The 19,213-nt window shown below is 33.9% G+C and overlaps 1 protein-coding gene across 1 annotated transcript; it reads right to left on the bottom strand.

Annotated features, from left to right (window-relative positions):
• Window positions 1-748: 748 nt before the first annotated feature.
• Window positions 749-18,981, bottom strand: slf (C-type lectin domain-containing protein slf). Its single transcript, XM_012371341.2, has 4 exons — window positions 18,534-18,981; window positions 16,795-16,930; window positions 6,524-6,703; window positions 749-4,571 (listed from the first exon to the last, which is right to left on the bottom strand). Exons 2-4 carry the CDS (start codon window positions 16,928-16,930, stop codon window positions 4,189-4,191), a joined length of 699 nt encoding a protein of 232 aa, XP_012226764.1. The 5' UTR covers window positions 18,534-18,981; the 3' UTR covers window positions 749-4,188.
• Between the last annotated feature and the right edge of the window lie 232 nt (window positions 18,982-19,213).

The raw sequence follows: 19,213 nt of genomic DNA, 5'->3' as shown, positions 1-19,213 counted from the left end.
AGCAGATCAACAGAACGACAACTCCGCTGCTGCGCATCGATCGGTGAGTCCAATTTGTCTTTTTTATTATTAAGATAATGAATCGAACAATAGCGTAAAAATATTTTCGACACATTTTGCGGATCGTATAATTTTTATCACTTTGTAGTAATCAAAATTTTATTCTCACGTATTTTTTCAAATATTTTAAATTGTACGTGAATTTATTTTTAAAAAACAAAATTATTCTTTTAATTACTTATTAATTTACTTATTAATTTAAATTAAATTTATTTATGTGTTACCAATATTATTATATATATTTAGAAAAGATGTTATATTAGATTAGAATTATAAAAATCATTAAAAAATATGTAACCTGCAAAATGCGTTGTACATTAAAAAAAAAGCAAAGTGTTTCTAATTGATTTTGATTGAGCCCGATCAACTTTCATCGGCCTAATAACCCTTCGAATCAATATATATTAAATATTAATCATATAATATTAAAAATACAATCATACATAAGAAAACTTTAAATAAAAATATGAAAAGTACACTATTTCTTCGATCCAATATCTTAAATGGATAGGCTAAGACTTAGATGCGTTGAACAATATTTAACCCTGGAACATTTCCTAAATATATTTCATGATTGACGGATCAGAGCAAGATATATTGAATTATTCGGAGAGTTTGTAGAATTTTTTTATGACAGAATTGAAAATAATTTTTATATGTTTATATATCTTTATTTAGTAATGCACAAGTTGTTAAAGATGGCCAAAAGTTGTCGAAAACAACATATTACTGAACAAAGATGACTCTAAACATAAAAGTTGTTTTCAATTTTATTATAAAAATGATTACAAATTTCTAAATAACTCAATATATTTTTATCCTCAATAATGTACTTATGTTTGTTTTGTTTATATATTTATTTATATATTTTTTTATATGAATAAAATAAAAGATAAAAAATATTTAAAAAAATAAGGTTATACATAAAATAAAAGAAAAAACTTATTAATGCATAGAAAAAAAGTATTTGCTGCCGCAGTAAATTTTATATAAGCTATCGTAGCAAAATTTTTGGCAGTTAATTATTATTTGAACAGGAAAGAGATTTGTTATAGATATTAATTTTATTTACCAAAATTAGTTTTGTTAAATCTGCAAATTATATTGTTAATATATAATAAAAAAATTTCTTTTTATCTTACTATCAAAATTTGTATTAGTGGCGACAATTTCATTGCAATACTAAAATTAATTTATTAAAAATAAATTATTTTGTTGTAACAGCAAATTTTAATTTGTTTTTTCATCTCGAAATTTGTCGATATTTTGAACAAAACAGATTTATTGCATATCGAATAATCTGTAAAAGTAGTTACAATAGCGAAATTTTATCGCTAACATATTTAACATGCAATATCAACGATTATTTTATTGCGATAGCAAAATTCTTTTTTTCTGTGTAAATGTGTATACTTTTTTTTCTTCCTTCCCTACGGTAAGTGGTTTATCTTTTTATATCTTTCCAGGGTTAAATATTATATAAATTGGCGTTGAGAAGCAAATGTAAGAAAATTTTTAAATACATATGTACGTATCACAAATATAAACTAAAAATGAAAAAGAAAATTCTATTACACAAACGTAAATATATTAATAAATTGTGGTATATTTGAAACAATTTATCTAATAAAAAACGGAGCACATTTTTTATTAACAATTTTGAAATATATTTATTCTTGTCTTTTTGCTATACGCCAATTTCTTCGTAATCTTTCCTAGCCTACTCATGCATCCGTGGTCCTATGGCTTAACAGAACTAGAACTACCAAAGCGGTTAAAATGACCGGTTTATTTTTTAAAAGCAAGTACTTAAATTTATAATGCTGTATTTCCTGACATTTTTTCTGTTACTTGTTGCATTGTGTTAAATGATTAAATTGATTAATGTACTTTTTCTCTTCATCACTTTTTATAAAAGGAAAAAAAAAAAAATAGAAATTGGTATATGTTAATCGTCGGTAGTTCTAGTGTTGTTGATCCCATGGTTGAGCATGGACTTTCGATATTCGTGGTCCCATCGATGATGGTCGAGCACGGATCTCGAAACAACGTTGATACGATCGACTATTGAACAATAGTCGACTATCAACATAAATTTCGAACGCAACTAGCGGAAACTGAGCTGAGCTCTGCGCTAGCGTCCTGCGAAAAACTCCCTCTCGAATTTCAGATGCAAATAGCGGTAACTGAGCTGAGCTCTGCGCTAAGCATCTTGCGAAAAATTCCCAAACGATTCCGCGCAAAATTCAATCTTATTAAACTTTTTTGGTTTACGATTTCTTACGAACTCCTAAATATAGAATTTCTTATTAGGTAGGTTTTTGTATTAGGTAGAATTTCTATTAGGTAAGATTTTCTTTTCATTAGAGTTTTTGGATAAGTTAAAAAATTCTTATTACTTCTTTTTTTTTTAATTCTTTGCTATCGATAAACTTTGGAACTTCTGCTTTGGCAGTTGGTTTGCAGTTCGTTGATGACAAAGATAATGACAAAACTTTGGGTGGGTAAAGATTCGCAGCAAGATTCTCTTTTGTGAGAATGGAAGAAGTTTCTTGTATATAAGAAACATCATTTTAAAACATTTTTTCAAATTTCAATTGTTAAATTGTTAAAAGAAAATGTAATAAGATAAATGTCTCAATGGCTAGACATATTTCAATCTCCAACTATAAAAAAAAAAACAATTTTTTAAAATAGTTATAAATATAATGGCCAGAACTGGTAAATATAAATATCTTATATTTCTTTGCAAATATTTCATTTTAATAATTGTCGTTTATTAATTACAATTTTAGTTTTATTTTTGTTAGATAAACTTCAATCTTTATTATGTGTTGAGAAAAATAAGAAAAATATTTAAATATTTAAATTATCCGACCTCTGGGACATTTACCTTACACACACTAAATTACATACGCAAAATATTGTATAATATACATTCTATTGTGTATGACGCTTATTTTAGAGTCTTGCAATTTATTATAAGACAAACTTTGCAAAAAAATTTGTCTTAATACACAATGCACAAATCTAAACAAATCTAGTTAATATATTTCTGACATTAAAAGTTTGGATTGAACAATAAATATTTAATTTATGTAAGATTAACGTTTATTCATAAATGTACAGAGACTGCCAGCCAAATATCTATCAATAAATACATGTATACAATTAATTATTTTTTTCCGCGGATACTGTGATTACAAATTGAATGAAATACAAAATTATTGCGGAATTTCCTCGATATGAGTGCAAAAAGCGTAACGACGAGACACGTTCAATATTCTTTTCCAATCAATAATCTAACATATTTTGCAAACTATAAACTTTTGTATAGTGATAATTGCTATAAGTAGATAAGTTGATTTTTATACAATGAAATACTTTAAATCGAAGTCACAGCACCAAATAATACAATGAATGAGTCGCTGTACAAGATTTTATGTAAATTGTTGAGAGACTTTTATCAACGCGTCTCTAAAATTCCACGTTACTGATTACTAGAATCGTATATAAAATTATCGAATTATTGATTCTTCATGCGCATATTTTCACACAAATTGTTTTTTTTTTTGTATTATTTTTACAAAATGCCGTAAACAATTCTCCGATGATCACATAAACTAAAAGTGCTCGTGGAACAAGAAATTTGCCTTGTATAGAAAGATACAAAACGTTGGCACAATCGTGAAATACAAAAATCATACAAAAATTCGGTAAATAAAAAAATACAATAATTTTAGAACGGTAAACTACAAAATTACAATTCTAGCAATCTCGATTAATTATATTGAACGATATTCAGTCGAACATATTATAAAAGCTATGTATATACTTCGACATAAAATGTAATTATAAAGAATTATATTTAGCGTTCGTATGAATTATAACTCCATTATAATTACGAGGGATTTTGCAAATTTTTTTTCTAACATCTAACGCGATTAAAAATTCTTTGTGATCATCCGAGAACCAAGGACAACACGATCGTCATGGAAATCACGTGTCTCTATTTGGCACGTGTCTCGTCGGTCCCGCGACGGGAAGTATAGAAGGGAGAGTGGGTGCTGATATGACGCTGATGGACGATCGTGATCACCATATAGGTGTCGGCTGACCGCGATCGCTTCAGAGGCGGATGCCGCGGTTGGTGCTAGCCACGTAGTTGAGCAGCTCCTCGGAGTCCTCGCAGACGAACGGCTTCTCGTGGTAGCACGCAACGTCGTGCCAGGCGATACCATCGTTGTAAACGTTGTTCAATACGGACAAGCAGGACTCGTTGGTGCCGTTGATGTCATATTCGGCATTGTCCGGCTGCTTGACCTTCTTGTGGCCAGTCTGCGACCACGGATTGAAGCCCCAACCGTTTGGCACCTGGTTAGTAGGCGCCATCTTCTCGCGATTCGCCGACCAGAACCAACCGTGCAGGGCCTTAGGCTCGAGGTCACGCCGGTTCTCGCAACCCTTGAAGTCGCAGAGACGTCCGGACGTCCAGATGTACGGAATGTCGTCTGAGAGAGAAGATAGATTTTGCGTGAATAGAATCTCGCTTGCTTACCAAGCAAATGTTCCCAATGTCTGGTGCAATGAATTTTATTTGCTTTTCCAAGATGTAATTCTTATCCTTATATGAAGGTTAGTAAGCGATGTTGATGCGATCGTTCTTAAATCTAGAAAGTTATGACTGTCGATATCGTTGTTAAGCGTAAGATTAGAATTCAGATGAAATTTCGTGGAAGGATCACGACGAATATCAGGCTCCAAGAAAGGAGAAAAGCATTTTTAGATCCAAGACACTGATTCATTACAATTTCTAATTGAATCCTACATCGTGATTCTAGCCGTGCGAATAATGATTGCGGGTACAAAAGGTCTTCGAGGCGTGCGGTAAAACGAAAAGGCGGGTCGTGCAGCATTCATTCTTGAGCGAAATCGACTCAGTGCTATCTTACTTTCGCCGGGCTGCAAAAAGATTCATGCACCGTGCAATGCTGTTATATAAAAAGATGAGACTCTCTAGCCTCAACCCACTTCAAGACCCCCGCATTGCCTTGAAAATTGTCGTTATACTCGCCAACTCGCCTCCGTACCCATGACATCTCGTCGAGATGAGTATCGCTCGTGATGAGCGGTTATCATCACGATTGTGTGATAATTGTGGTAGTTAGACTGACAGCACGAAATCTGACAGATTTAGTTTCCTCACGTTGTCACAGATATTCTGGCAATTTGTATTAATTCGTAGTTGCTAAATAATCCATTTTTCGTCCATGACAATTGACCTCGTGATTTCATTTTTTCGACTAGCCAGAATATTAGCCAATCCATTCTTGAATTATTTATTTCAATTTCAAATTTTAAAATGGTAGAATTATCAAGTTATTTGTTGTTGAATGAACTTTTTTCTTTTTAACAAATATACTTTATTAATAATATGTTAAATCGATAATCTTATTATCACTTATACAATCGTAAAAGTTTGTAATCCCTTATAATACTAAAAAAAGATGGAAAAGGCAGTGTATTGAAAGTAAAGCGTAATAAAAGTAAAGTTAGTTAAGTTATAAGGATCTTGTATTTGAACTACAAGATTATGTGCTTATAGTGTGTTCATAGTGCATCGCACTGTAGCCGAAAGATCGTAATGAATAAAGAGAAAGGATAAGGGGGAAGAAAGAGATTTGCGGGGAGGGCATCGTCGTTAATCATCCGAATCAAAGACTAAGTGATGTTCCACATCGTTTCGAAATATTGCCGAATGATTATCTTTCGCGCGAATGAAAGTTGCCGCGGTAAATAGCCGATGTCGGTATTTACGACCCGCTACCGTCGTCGTCATTATGGTTGTACGCCGTGTGAAAACTTTCTAAGACCCGTCGTGTCACAGCGAAGGAATTAGAATAAATTCGCTTTTATATTTCCCAATCGCAATATAAACTCGAGAATTCGTACTTCTTGATTTATCAAGCGTATCGATGCATTGACAAGCAATAGCATAAAATTAGTATAACTATATAAAATATACAATTTCTCATATCTGCTTTTGATTAAAGCGTGTAATTGAGAAAAGGTGCGCTATCGAAAATTCATAGATGAAAATTATATTAATCTCAGTTTCAAGATAAAAATGCATATATATTATAAATTAAATAAACGTATCATATTCAAGCATAAAACTTATGCGAAGATTCAATAGATTTAATAAAACAAAGCGTGCATACCCGAGAAATTTTTTATCGCAAATAAAAATGCGCTTTCAAGATTAGTTTTACAGAAATTATTGCAGCATTACGCGCGCGCTTCTTTATTCATAAACTAAAACGGGATCGTCCCGCTTCATCTTTCAATCATGCATTGATCTTATATTTGCAAATGCAACAATGAAAATGATTCATAATAAAGTAACGCACCATTATGTTGTGAGAGTCTAAAATAAGTTCGCGTCGCGAAATAAATTACTCACTCTGTTGGATGAGCCTGAAGATCATATTGTTTTCTTCTTGGGTTTCTATCGAAATAAGGTCCATACAGTATTCTCTACAAATGTTCCTAGCGTCTAACCAGTCAACTTTTTGATTGGCATGGACTGTGACATGTCCGCTGAAGAAATAGTTGTGCCCTCGGAAGTTAAACTGCTTCGGCCCTGTAAAGTATTTTAAAGTTATTTTACTGTATTTTTATATAAAAAAAATATAGAAAATATCTCTGAAATATTTTCATACGGAAAGCAAGAGATTCGAGGATTAGATAAGAAAGTGATTGAAGTACACCTGTCGTTGCACCTGTGTCTATAAATGCGAAGAACATTAGCTTCTCTATCATATCGTCGCATTATTCATGTCATTTGGGATTTCGCAGAAAGAATGGTAAATCGATGATTATATCAAGCCTCGCAATGCGCCTTTCTTTTCTGTTAACAGGTTCTCGATTCGACCCGTGGTTAATAGTTCAGGGGTCAAACAGCTGTTGCGATTAAGTAATCTTTGAATCTAAGCACGCATACAAGAGTGCTGTCTGATTAAATCGGTTGTTTCCACTTGTGTCGTAAAAAATCAATCTTAGTCACTCGAAAGGTCGAAAGATTCGTGTAGAAAAATGATCTTTTCAGTTCTTCGTCAATTATTGACATCATGTCATATTTAAATAGCTTTGCCAACCATGTAGTGATGTATTAAACAATTTTCTTCCCATACTTATTAATAATATCATTTATCATCATTAATAATATCATTTTTTAAATTTATTATTAACACGCATAGTGAAAATTTTATTTCATTTAATTCATGAAAAGTATAGAACTAGTTTGTTTCAACTGTTTTCAATGAGATCATAGATATATAGAGGTGCATAAAATATGAGAAAAAGAAGCTCTCTTCACCAACAAAAAATCATTTTTATTGGTTGGAAGAAAGAATCTCTTGTAAATGTTGGTTTTAAAATATGTGAGAAATATAACTTCTGAAGAATACATTTCTATAAATTTAGAAGCTGGCGGATCGTGTTATATCTTTTTCTCGAGTTACGCACTAACTCAATTAAAAGATGTTTCATAATTTTATGCGTCATGTACATTTCTATCACTGCCGCGTATCGATGCTATTCTCCCACGTTTCGTAATTTTCAGGATTTTCCGCGTCTCTCATTGAATGTTATCGCGCGCGGACATACGCCATTCTGTGTCTCGATCGCTAAAGTTAGAGTACTACGTACGCTCGTACTTCGCGGGCGGGGAATCTGTAATCGGCGGCGGCGCGTCATTATCGTCCGTTTTAAATGTCAACGGTCTTATACTTTTTCCCGGTATTTATGCAGGTATGCCTCTCCCCGTCGACGATTTACGACGTGTGTCTCATTATGAGCGCCTAACGCCGCATTACGAAACGTATACGTGCACACGTATCATCGGGCCGCGCTACAAGGAGCATCTTTCTCTCTTTATCTCTCTTCTCGCTGTGACATAACGTTTTATATTTCGCCGCCGTGCACGATCCCCTCGCTGCGCTTCTTTGCCTTTTTCTTCTTCGTCCTTTTCTTCTCGGCCTTCCTTCAAGTCAATTTTTCGAGCCGCTTCTCGGTTCGTCGTGACATTCGTAACCCACATTTCGCCATTATTACCGCGCCGGCATCGTGTAATTTTACGCGGTCTTAAATATCTGAGAAACGTGTCTCCAAGTACTTAAATGACAGAAGTTTTAAATAAAATATTCAAAAATTTAAAGAAACACTGAAAATTTCAATCTGGAGTTTGTTTCGTTAAAAAATATTATATGTAGTAAATACAAGGATATGCAATAAGTTTGAAATTGACTAACATTAGTCAAAGTAATTCAATAAAATGTAAACGGTGTTTAAAATTATTAGCAAAGTCAGATAAAATTATCAGAGTGACGAAATCGAATGTTTAAAAACTATTTTGAAATACTCAGATATATTACAATATAAAATAACGGTCCTTGTATATATAATAAGCAAAAACAGATAATATAGTATGTAAATTATATTAATGCTAATTAAAACGAAAGAATTACATTATCTTTATTTTTGGTAACCTGTTGTCAACCGGAATAACGCTGTGTTAATTGAAATTTATTATGTGACGTTGTTATATGCATGACTTAAGAAATGGCCATCAAATTTGAATAAAAATGAGCAAACAAGTCGATTGCATCTTCAAGGACCTACGCCCTTTACGTTTTATTGCTTACATATCCTTGTTCACGCATATGTTCAACCAATTAATTTCGCCTACTATTCGCGAGGAATTAAACACGCTAATGTCAAAGGTCAGTAATGCCATTGGCGATTTTACAGACGATCTCTGGCTTTTTTATCTGCCGTGTCTTGCTACGTTGTAATTTAACAAATGACCATTTTCGTAGCCGCTTTCCTAGTCTCTCTCATCCGTGAGCGGAAAGTAGAATAATTCAGTGAAGCGTTAAAGAACTATATTCATCTCTTTGCATATATCTCGAAATACAATTATGATTTTATAATGAACTGCACTGATCATAAGAATAATTTAAACATTCGCAGCCAACCGAGTACTAATTTACTCTTATTAAAAATTATGCTTTAAATTATTTATTACAACTTCTGACGGCGCATTAAATAGAAGAGAAAAGACAAACACGACGATTACTATTTTACCGAAAAGAGCGGTGTAGATTTTAATTGGAATATCCAAGATTCTCTCTGCAGAGTCGCGTCAGCCACCCGAGCGCTCAATTCGAGACTCGACTGTGGAAAGGCGATTGTGTTGTATGTATCGAGGAAGGACTGTCTATCAGGGTTTACGACATAGGACAAAGTCGTGATTCCCGTTGTCAGTATAAATTTAACGAAGACCTCGTAATGGAAGATAAGAATTATATACAAGTCGCATTGCCCGCGGCGCTTGGATCGAACCGACCGTTTCGCAAGATGAGCGCTCTGATTAATTCTCTTATATACATATATAATAGCTCTGTGCGTGTTAATATTACATAAAGGTTTAATAAAATTCATTTTTGAATTTAAAAATTGGAAGCATTGCAAAATAATATAAAGCAAAGAAGAATAAAAGCCGTCAATAATATTAAAAAATGTCTTACGTAATATACGTTTCTGCAATTTCCATTTTTATTTCGTATTTTTATACGAATTATTTATTTTGATCAGAAATGTCAGTCTTTGTATTTTTCTCGGGATATTTCAATTTGACCGTGCTATCGCGTCTGTTTGCATTATGCATTTCTAGGACTGATAAATTGCAGTTTCAATATCGGCAGTGGAATGTGGCGTTAAATATGAATGACTATCGATGTCGGTGTTAGTTTCAAGAAAATCAATGACGAGAAAGTGATTCCTGCCTGTTTGTGAATATATTAAGAGCTCTATTAAATAGCTATAAAATATACCGAGACATCGTGTTACATCTGATTAATGATAGGCATTTAACTTTAAAGACTCTCTCTCATAAATATAATATCTACAATCCGCCCTAAAGTAATATATTTATAAATAAATCGAAGAACACTTCTATCGCGATGTTGCTGCCGTCGTACTTAGAAAGTAATTTACGCTTCCATTGATCGAAGTCACTTCACGTGACTTCAATCGAGGTGTGTATTAAATGGAGAGATGAGTTAACCGTGGTGCCACGTGCAACATGACATAAGTTACGACCGCATCGAGCGGAAATCGACATGTAAATATTGTAAAACATTACATACACGATTGCATTGCTGTCATCACATAGTTATTCTCGTCCAGATCGAATAATCAATATTGGAACTTGCGATACAGGCAGCGCGATGTATCACATCGATTGCTAAGCTAGTTTGTGTGTGTACGTGTGTCATCGATATAATAAAATACTAATCGATATAAATTTTTATTTTAATTAAAAATATTTTATTTTTATTTTATCGAATAAATAATGAAATAAGAGCTTGCAAAAGACATTTAGTTTTTTATATTACAAAAAATACAATATTGAAATAAATGCAATAATAGAAATTATGTTCGTCAAGATTAGAAGAGATATAAATGTATCTTTCATAATATAAGAAATATATTTTACAATAGACTTTTTCTTTGCTAGAAATTATAGATTGAGATTTATACAAGTATTACGTGTTATTGTGTATGCATGTTATTATTGTGCGAATGCTATTGTGTATGCATATTATTAAAAGAATGGTAAGACTGACCGTTTGCGATTATATCATCATTAAATGTGGCGGACTTCTTTCCACGCGAGACACACGCTTGCATGCAACGACGACGGTGCATCCGCGTGCATCGAGTGAAAAAAAAAAAAACGTTTGCCTTCTGTCGGGTAATCGCAATTTACGGTCGTTATATCACCGTCCATTAAATATTTATGCTCCTCGCGCGTCTCACGCGTTTGTGTCAAGGAACTCGCGACGATAATCGCTTCAATCGTGCGAGCTGTTGTTCATGGAGAATCATAGCGCAGTACGTTCTAACGCTGAGATATTCGAACACTATATGTACATACATCCATCAGCCTGGTAATAAATTAACGGAATAAAAACTATTCTCCTGTAAAAGAATTTGCAAGTGAATTTCATTAACTTTTTATAGATAGTTGTTTTTATATTTAGAATAATATTAATTCAATCAATTCAATTTAGATTTTTCTCATAGAAAAACTATATAAAGATTTAAACTTTATAATATACAAGCTTTTAGATTTTTTTTCAATTTAAATAAAAAGCAAACGCGATGCTTTTATAGAATTTTCACTTGATATAATTCTGGCACTTTCCATTTTCTATAGATGTCAATCAAAAAGTCCCGCACTTAAATGTGACAAAATATAACTGTAATTTCTTGAGAATATTCAGTCACGAACCATCGATCATGCTATCGATCTGAATTGTCAAAGCTATTCATTGAGCAGCGGCTGCGGTTTAATTAGTTGTAATAGCGAACTGTGTCATTTTCTACGGCAGGATGTATTTTTCTCGGCTATACACTTCGTTTATTTGGGACGGAGAGAAAGTGGATTTCGTTAGCGACGCGACAGTGTGCCTTTGATGTATTTCGACAGCGCGATTCACTTCCGGTATTATCATCGAAAACATGGAACGAATCTTGAGGAACAGATCAGCTATTCGAAGGAAAGTATCGTTTAACTGACTATTTTTTGTGATGGAGACGATCAAAACGGACATGCTGGTTAATGAACAGCATAATGAGCGTGTACATTAATGAGCGAGCTTCTCTTGTAATACGGACGTTGCTGTAATCGCAACCGATCTCTGATAATTGTCACGCAAGCGGAATCCAATGTACCGCGTGCGAAATCTGAATCGCGAAACTCGCAGACTCTCGACAATGACGTGTCAACTTTGATTAAATGCTTTGTGTCATGGAAAAATGCTCAAAAGTGCGATTTCTTCGGAGAAAATATGGTTCTTGTATCTTTCGTTGTTATTTATAAAAATAGTAAAATTTTATGCTGAATAAAATTATAATAATTTATAAATCGATATATAAAGATTGTCTCTAGTCTTTTAGAAAGTATAATGTTATACAATATATACTTTTGGACGTAAAATCACACGAATTTTTGAATTAAGAATTAATCAAAATCATAGATTAAATAAATTAGTGTTCCAATTAAATAAAACTTAGTGTTTCGACAAAACTATTCTCGAAATCCCGATTTGTGGCATTCTAGATCCGATATTATCCATGTTTATTAATTTTAATTAACTATGTCATATTCATCATTGACTATTTTACAGTTAGTATTATAATTAACCAAAAACAGACAATTGATTAAAATACATTTAATCCACGTTGGCGGAGCCGATCTCTAATTGAATGCACTCCACGAGAGAATTCGTCGGGAATCAATTTCTCATTCTCAAATGGGATCAGTGGGTCGACAGTAAGTCGTGAATAAACAACGTTCGATCGCGAAGGCGAAGGAAAAGGAAACTCTCGTGGCTCTCCGCACGAGCTGCCAGGAGAACGTGAAACTTTTTCTCTCTGCGCGACGGGTCAACGGGTCCCGGCATGGCTCATCTCGCTTGGGGATAACGGTTTCCCGTGTTCTTTCCTGTCGGCTTATCACGAAGCGAATGCTAGTTCTTTGCGAAATGGTATGACAATCCGAGCGACAAAAGGTGTATCAGAGCAGAAATGACATTTCGCCGAAGATGCGTTCAATCTAAATTTAACAATTTTAGAGTTGATATGATTTAGTGTTCAAGTCTTCAATTAAAATCAATACGTAATTAATTTATATCTGCTAGTAGTTTCCACTTTTTCCTTATAGTTCTATAAATATTTTTATTAATCATTAGCTCAAAAATACAGAGACCGGAATTAATCGAGAGACTATTTGTCAAGATTCTTTATAAAAACTTGTCTGCATTAAAATTGTGATTGCTAAAATTACCCTATTAAAAATTTGACTTGAAAATAGAAACATTTTGGAAGCAGTCGCTGATGTATAAAACATAAGCGTGTCGCGGTATGTCATTATGAAAATACGTTTTTTTGCGGACGAATCGTGCCTGCTCGTTATACACGTAAACGGCAGCTGAAGGTATAATCTCCGAAGAGCGTCGTTGTCCGATTTCGCAAGCAGTTCCTGACATTTTCGTGGCGATGTAGCACCGGCCTTTTGTAGAGTTGTCAGTCAGTCAACCTCACGACGAGTAAGATTGCAACAGCTGATCGGTCAGCCACACTGTCATAAGGCGATTTAACGGCGATTTGTTAGCGATGGTCTTTTATTCGGCGTCAGTCGCGTTGCGCAATCGTGATTAACGGCGGTATAATACGTCGATTAACCTTACGCGATTGTCCGCCTTGATTTTTTTTTTTCAATCCAAGTTTGCGAAATTATGTCGGATGTTCTTATCGCGCGTCTGAATCGATCGTGAGATCTAAAGAATGACGTCGTAGGATGACGTCGTTACTACAAAACGCGAGGTAGCATCTCGCAATTAGATACATGATACGTAGTGTAAGATGTTCAATTAATTAATTTTATGCCGATATATCTTAATTATACATTAATATGTTAAAGACAATATCTAATACGTAAAAGACAAATATAATATGAATTAGTTATTATTTATAAATGATAATTCGCGCATTATTTATTATTCAAATGCATATTTTTGTTAATGAGAAATTGTAAAGTAAATACAATTCACGAGATTTTTGTATCGTCTTCTTGTGCACTGCATAATGATGTATTACAAGTCACGTATCGTATGATTTGACAGGTTTTCTTTGGCTCAAAATTCGAGGACAATACGAGGAAAATTCGAAGATGATATGAAATTATAGGAAAATAAAAAAATGGTATGAAATTACCGCGTCTGACAACGACAATTAGAATATGCGCGCGAGCAATATGGTAGAACGCGTGGAACGCGCTGAATCGCGTATCTTCACCGTAATAGCACCGGTCTGACAACGGTTTAATAAGCCGATGGGTATTATATAATATCCACGGCCGATACTTGTTCACATATTACCCAACAAGCGTGTCATTATCGCTCGCTTTAAGTATGAGATACGTATGCACGCAGATTACGTGTTCCATTGTATTATTAACTGCTTCACGAGTACTTCGCGAGTTTAAAAGAATCAATCACACACGATGTCCGTTAATCCTTCATCCTAACAGGGCGGAGAGATTGAAAAGATCCGACAGAAGTTATAAATGAATATTAATAGATATCGCGATTCATTAGTACGTTTGTTGATGCAGCGAAAGTCGCGCATATTGAGTATAAATAAAATTATTTATATATAAATAACAACATTATATAAATTATTTATATATAATTAATAACTATTTTGATACGAATAAAATAAAAATAATATTCTCTTGATTCATCAGAAATGTCACTAGAAATTTTACATGGCAAATTCACACGTAGTTATATACTTAAGCATCTCTCTGTTGCATGCAAGAATGGGGCTCAGTCTTTCTGCACGCTTCATTCTTTGCGTGTGCGTTGCATTGACACTCTTATTAGTTATTTTTTTCTTGACGCGAGCACGAGGATCACGCTACATCTCATTACTATTGACTTAGTGACTCCATCCTGCCATCCTGCTAGTGCGATCGGGCATTCCAGGAGAGTGAGCATGCAATCATTAGGTTGTTAGGTGATTGTGGTCGTATCCGAACATCATTATGTTGCACCATTGCGGCAAAGCCGATTCACTCCCACGGCCTACTCGCGCCTCTCACGTTATTAAATACCGTGGAAATGCGACCATTTGGAAATTCCGTATCTCTCCCTGTCCCTCCGTTGCACTTTGACTCGCGAGCGCGCTGCTCCAGATTCCTGCGCGGTTTTATTTTCTTCTGTAGCAAGGAATGTTTAACGCGTTGGCAACGCAAATATCTGCCTCTCTTGGCAAACCTCGTTCGCGCAAACGTCGCTTAGCGTTAACTCTCTGACGAGGTAAACTTTCTCTCTCTTTATCTATGTTATTAGCATAGCTACAATATAATATAGAAAAAAAGACAGCAGATGGTTGATCGAATAATTGATCACGATTATTACGAGCGTAATCTTTTATTTATATCAAATTTTTATTAGTCATAAGAGACTAAGCTAGACTATAAACTGAGATCAATGTTAATTAAAGTTGAAACTACTATTACTTTCATGAGCCAACAATAAGACTTGGTGGCTGCAGTACGACGGTATTAATAACTCGCGAGAGATCGCGAATATATTATCATTTAAATAACCGATGTCCTTGCTATAACTGTATTATCATTAATGAAGATCTTACTGAATTAATTCGCCGTATAATATTGTTGAGAGATCCTTACGGAAATTGCTAGATTGTTGTCTGATTGAAAGCAATTCTAATCCGGTGAACATTAGTATCGCGTTTCAAGTGATCATTTCACGAGCAGGCCGCAGGATCAGGATACTATTATTTGAGAAAATTACCACTTAAGTAAATAGAAAGCAGAGTTATTGCTTTTGGAATATTCTAGTGGCAGAAATGTGAATAATACTTATCGCGTTAGATGTATTAAAATGACGCAGCATTATTCGCGAACACATAGCGCAACGTTGATTATTTTATACTTTAATATTTATATCTTATTTTTTCCGTACGTATTTATATGATTTTTGCAAAGACAGATTTATTGTATTGATTATATCAGGAATTAACGGAGCATCTGCATCCTAATAAGGTTTTCGAAAGCGAACTTACTCCACTTTCGTAATAAGCGTCTCGTATCGTCGCGTAGGCGCGACTGACTACTTGATCGAATGGCGTCGAGAAAGTGTGCATCGGACAAGATAAAGAATCATCAGGAAAGTTCCCGATGCAGTATCGGGGACCCGTTGGCGGTAACAAGTGGACACGAGCCGGTAACCACCTACCCACGGCGATCAAAAGTGAATACCCGGGGCGCGTGCTTGCACAAGAGTCGAGAGAGGCTCGTCTGCTTTTAAAAGTACACTCGTAGCTCGTGAAATTGCGCGAGGGGAACCCCTTCTTAGCATGTATCAGCATTGTAACCTCGATTCCTTTGAGACGGCAATACCGTGCCGAGACACACGATCGCCCCTTTCGCGAACAAACGACGATGAAAGTCCTCGCCGTTTGTGTTTCTCGTTTAACGGGCATTTTACGCGCAAGTGATCTAATCAGCACGGGCTCGCTTTGTACGCGAGGTATTGCTATATTAGAACGTGAAAATTCTTTTCACCGTGAAAATCCGTCGGTCGGTAGTATTTGCACGCTTAAGTAAGCCGCATTTAACGGTCTGTCCGCGCAATTACAGCTAAGAAAATTATTAATAAGATACGAACAATCTTGATTACGGAATACGCGATGAGAGATAAAGTCAGAGATAAGTCTTGATAAGTAAATTCCGCATAACTACTATAATGCAGACATGAAAACAAGTTTAGAGATTTTGTGTAAACGTAACAAATTATATTACGTCATCAGACGATCATAGTAACAATTGTCTCATATCTTGAAATACTGACTTGATCTTTTTACATGATCATATCTTTCTAGCTTGTACAACAAATAAATAAATTTACTCAAGTTCTTGAAAAGAGAGTTTCAGTATAAAATATTTTAGGACTAAATAACTTTATAAGAAATAGGGCAAATCATTTTGTGCTGTCATAGTCCACAGAAGGATAAAGCAAGTAATTAATTTGACAGGGAACGCTAATATCAAAAGAAAAGGCTAATTATACTTACGATTTGAGCACTTTTGCGGTATTGGAAGAGATAAGAATCTTCCAGGTCGGTTACTGTGCGGTCGGGCTTCATTGATCGCCGGCTCGGCGTTAACGAACGCCGCGAAGAGCACTACGGCCAGCGGCACTAGCATCATCTGTTGCAAAATAATACAAAAATTAGTATTAATTAATTATGTAATATTCAGAATACATAATTTTGTGACTTAAAAGCCATTTTTTTTATATTTAAAAAGTTCTTTATTTTATGGCTTTGATTAATATTATTTATTTTAAATTTTAAATTGAAATTCTGATTATAATTAATTTTTTTCTTTGTAAAAATTGTAAAAAATTATTCCAGGTTAGAAATGTCTGTGTATTAATGCTGCAGATCAATAGGAACTAAAACATAATCACAGCTAAATCATTTAAAATCAACAGAATAATATAAATTCAAAGATAACTGAAAACTTCAAAGATTATTAAGAAACAGGCATAAAAAGAAAAGATTATCACACATACCTAGAAAATAATATATAATAAAACATACATATGTAAAATATATAATGAAACGACAATATAAATAAATATGTTTGAGAGATAACATGTGTGAAATGTCATACACATGTAAAGTCTATAAATCGGTTGGGCGTGTGTGTTAGTAGAATAGATAAGTCACTTAAATATCGATTTTGATATTTGGTCATCGCATAATTTTGCCAACTTATTATTACGGTCTTTCTGGGACAGTTGGTGAGAGTTTCGTACGTAATGTCGTTGACATACGCGAGCGAGGTTCACTCCACGGATACAAACAGTTCCTTTCCATCAAGCAGAAGTTTCTCTTAGGGAGTGTCTCTAATGAAGTCGTAAGACGATTTTTTTTATGCATGAACGCCAATGTAATCCGTATGTTACGTGATTCGTCAAATCGCGATAACGCCCAATTAGAAATTTCTCCGGTGAACGTTGAAAAAACAATGTTGAGAAATATCAAGTGTCACACAAATTTGATGATTAATTACAATAATATTAGAGCAAAGATAGTAAAGAATTTTCAAATTTATATTTTTTACGATTTGTACAATATTTCATTCTTTCATATTAGTGCGTAAATTTTTACAAGTTGCTGAAAGAGAATAGAAATTTTATTAAGATTACTTATGCCTTTACATAGTATGAAATCACAGTTATATTGTTGTTATCAAATTTAAAAAATTTCTTCACGTCGCCTGCCTGTAATTGATTTATTAGTATACTGTAATCTTTGCTACAATAAAGAAAAACAAAATTACGTGTATAATTAAATTACATTCTTTATTTCTTTCATTTATTTCTTCCACGTGCAATTTATTAATAATATTGAAAATTTCGCACACATAATGAAGCCTTAACTTTCAAGAAATTAATCATAAGCTAAAAGTAATAGCAATTTTTTACGAAAAAAAAATAAAAACCAAACAAAAAGAAGACTTTAATTTGCGTATTCAAAGAAAATTTCATAAAAAATTGGAAGATACATGGATACAATGATTTTAACTAGAAATGTGACTCAAGAGTCTATTTAGTTTTACTTAATTCAATTTTCGATGCTGTGGATAGAGGAAAAATATATACTTTACCTTAATTGTCGCGTTTTCATTGTCGCTAACGATTATAAAGATTTTCATCTGGTCGTAGCATCGAAATTTGAACTCACCAAAAATTATAACGTGGGTTTCAATCCTTGGACGATGTCCAAACTTTGACAACACTCACCTTGTATCACTTGTTTCTTGGAAAAAAATAGATTGACGTAGAAGACGGCTGTTAAAGAAACGTAGTCACTGATAGGATATGAAGAGACAGGCACCTTCACCGTCGATTATATAGAAATGGTCCCCACCAGACCGTAGACTCATCCCACCCTTCACTGCAAGGACCCAACGTGACGTTCCGATGGCTCGAGACCTTAGTCATAATTGGTTCGGATAATTAGGGGGTTAGAGATTCCGCGGATTGATTTGTGATCCTAAGACAGAGGTAGCATTGTGTTTTCGCAATTCACGGGAAATCGACTCCGCGTTTTTTCGTTTTCTCTTCATTGTGTACCAAATCCGGCTTGCTAAAAATTTTTTAAAAGAACAGATTTAATGGAAGAAAATGATAATCAATAATTGATTGATCGATAGAAAATGACGCGAAAGATATTTATGTAATCATTGTGTAAGATTTTGAGCTGCTTCCGGGATATCTTATTAATGTTAGATGATGCAGTAAATCGAGATTACGCTATCGCGATGCACGATACAGCCTGTAAGCCTTGTCGAATTAACAATTAAATTAACAATGTCAAATATTTGTCAGATACATCTGTTAAATTATTACAATTATGAAATAATTTAAAGTAGAGTGTCAAATTTTTGATACAATAGAAATAAAAATGATCAAATTTATAT

Source organism: Linepithema humile, chromosome 6, assembly GCF_040581485.1.
Source record: "Linepithema humile isolate Giens D197 chromosome 6, Lhum_UNIL_v1.0, whole genome shotgun sequence".
Lineage (NCBI taxonomy): Eukaryota > Metazoa > Arthropoda > Insecta > Hymenoptera > Formicidae > Linepithema > Linepithema humile.
This window is presented reverse-complemented; position numbering and strand designations above follow the sequence as displayed.

Coding starts and splice junctions, on each gene's coding strand:
- slf (XM_012371341.2), bottom strand. CDS start 16,930: ATGATGCTAGTGCCGCTGGCCGTAGTGCTCTTCGCGGCGTTCGTTAAC. Junction 6,704..16,794: donor ACCGCAAAAGTGCTCAAATC/GTAAGTATAATT, acceptor AATACTTTACAG/GGCCGAAGCAGTTTAACTTC. Junction 4,572..6,523: donor CTTCAGGCTCATCCAACAGA/GTGAGTAATTTA, acceptor CTTCTCTCTCAG/ACGACATTCCGTACATCTGG.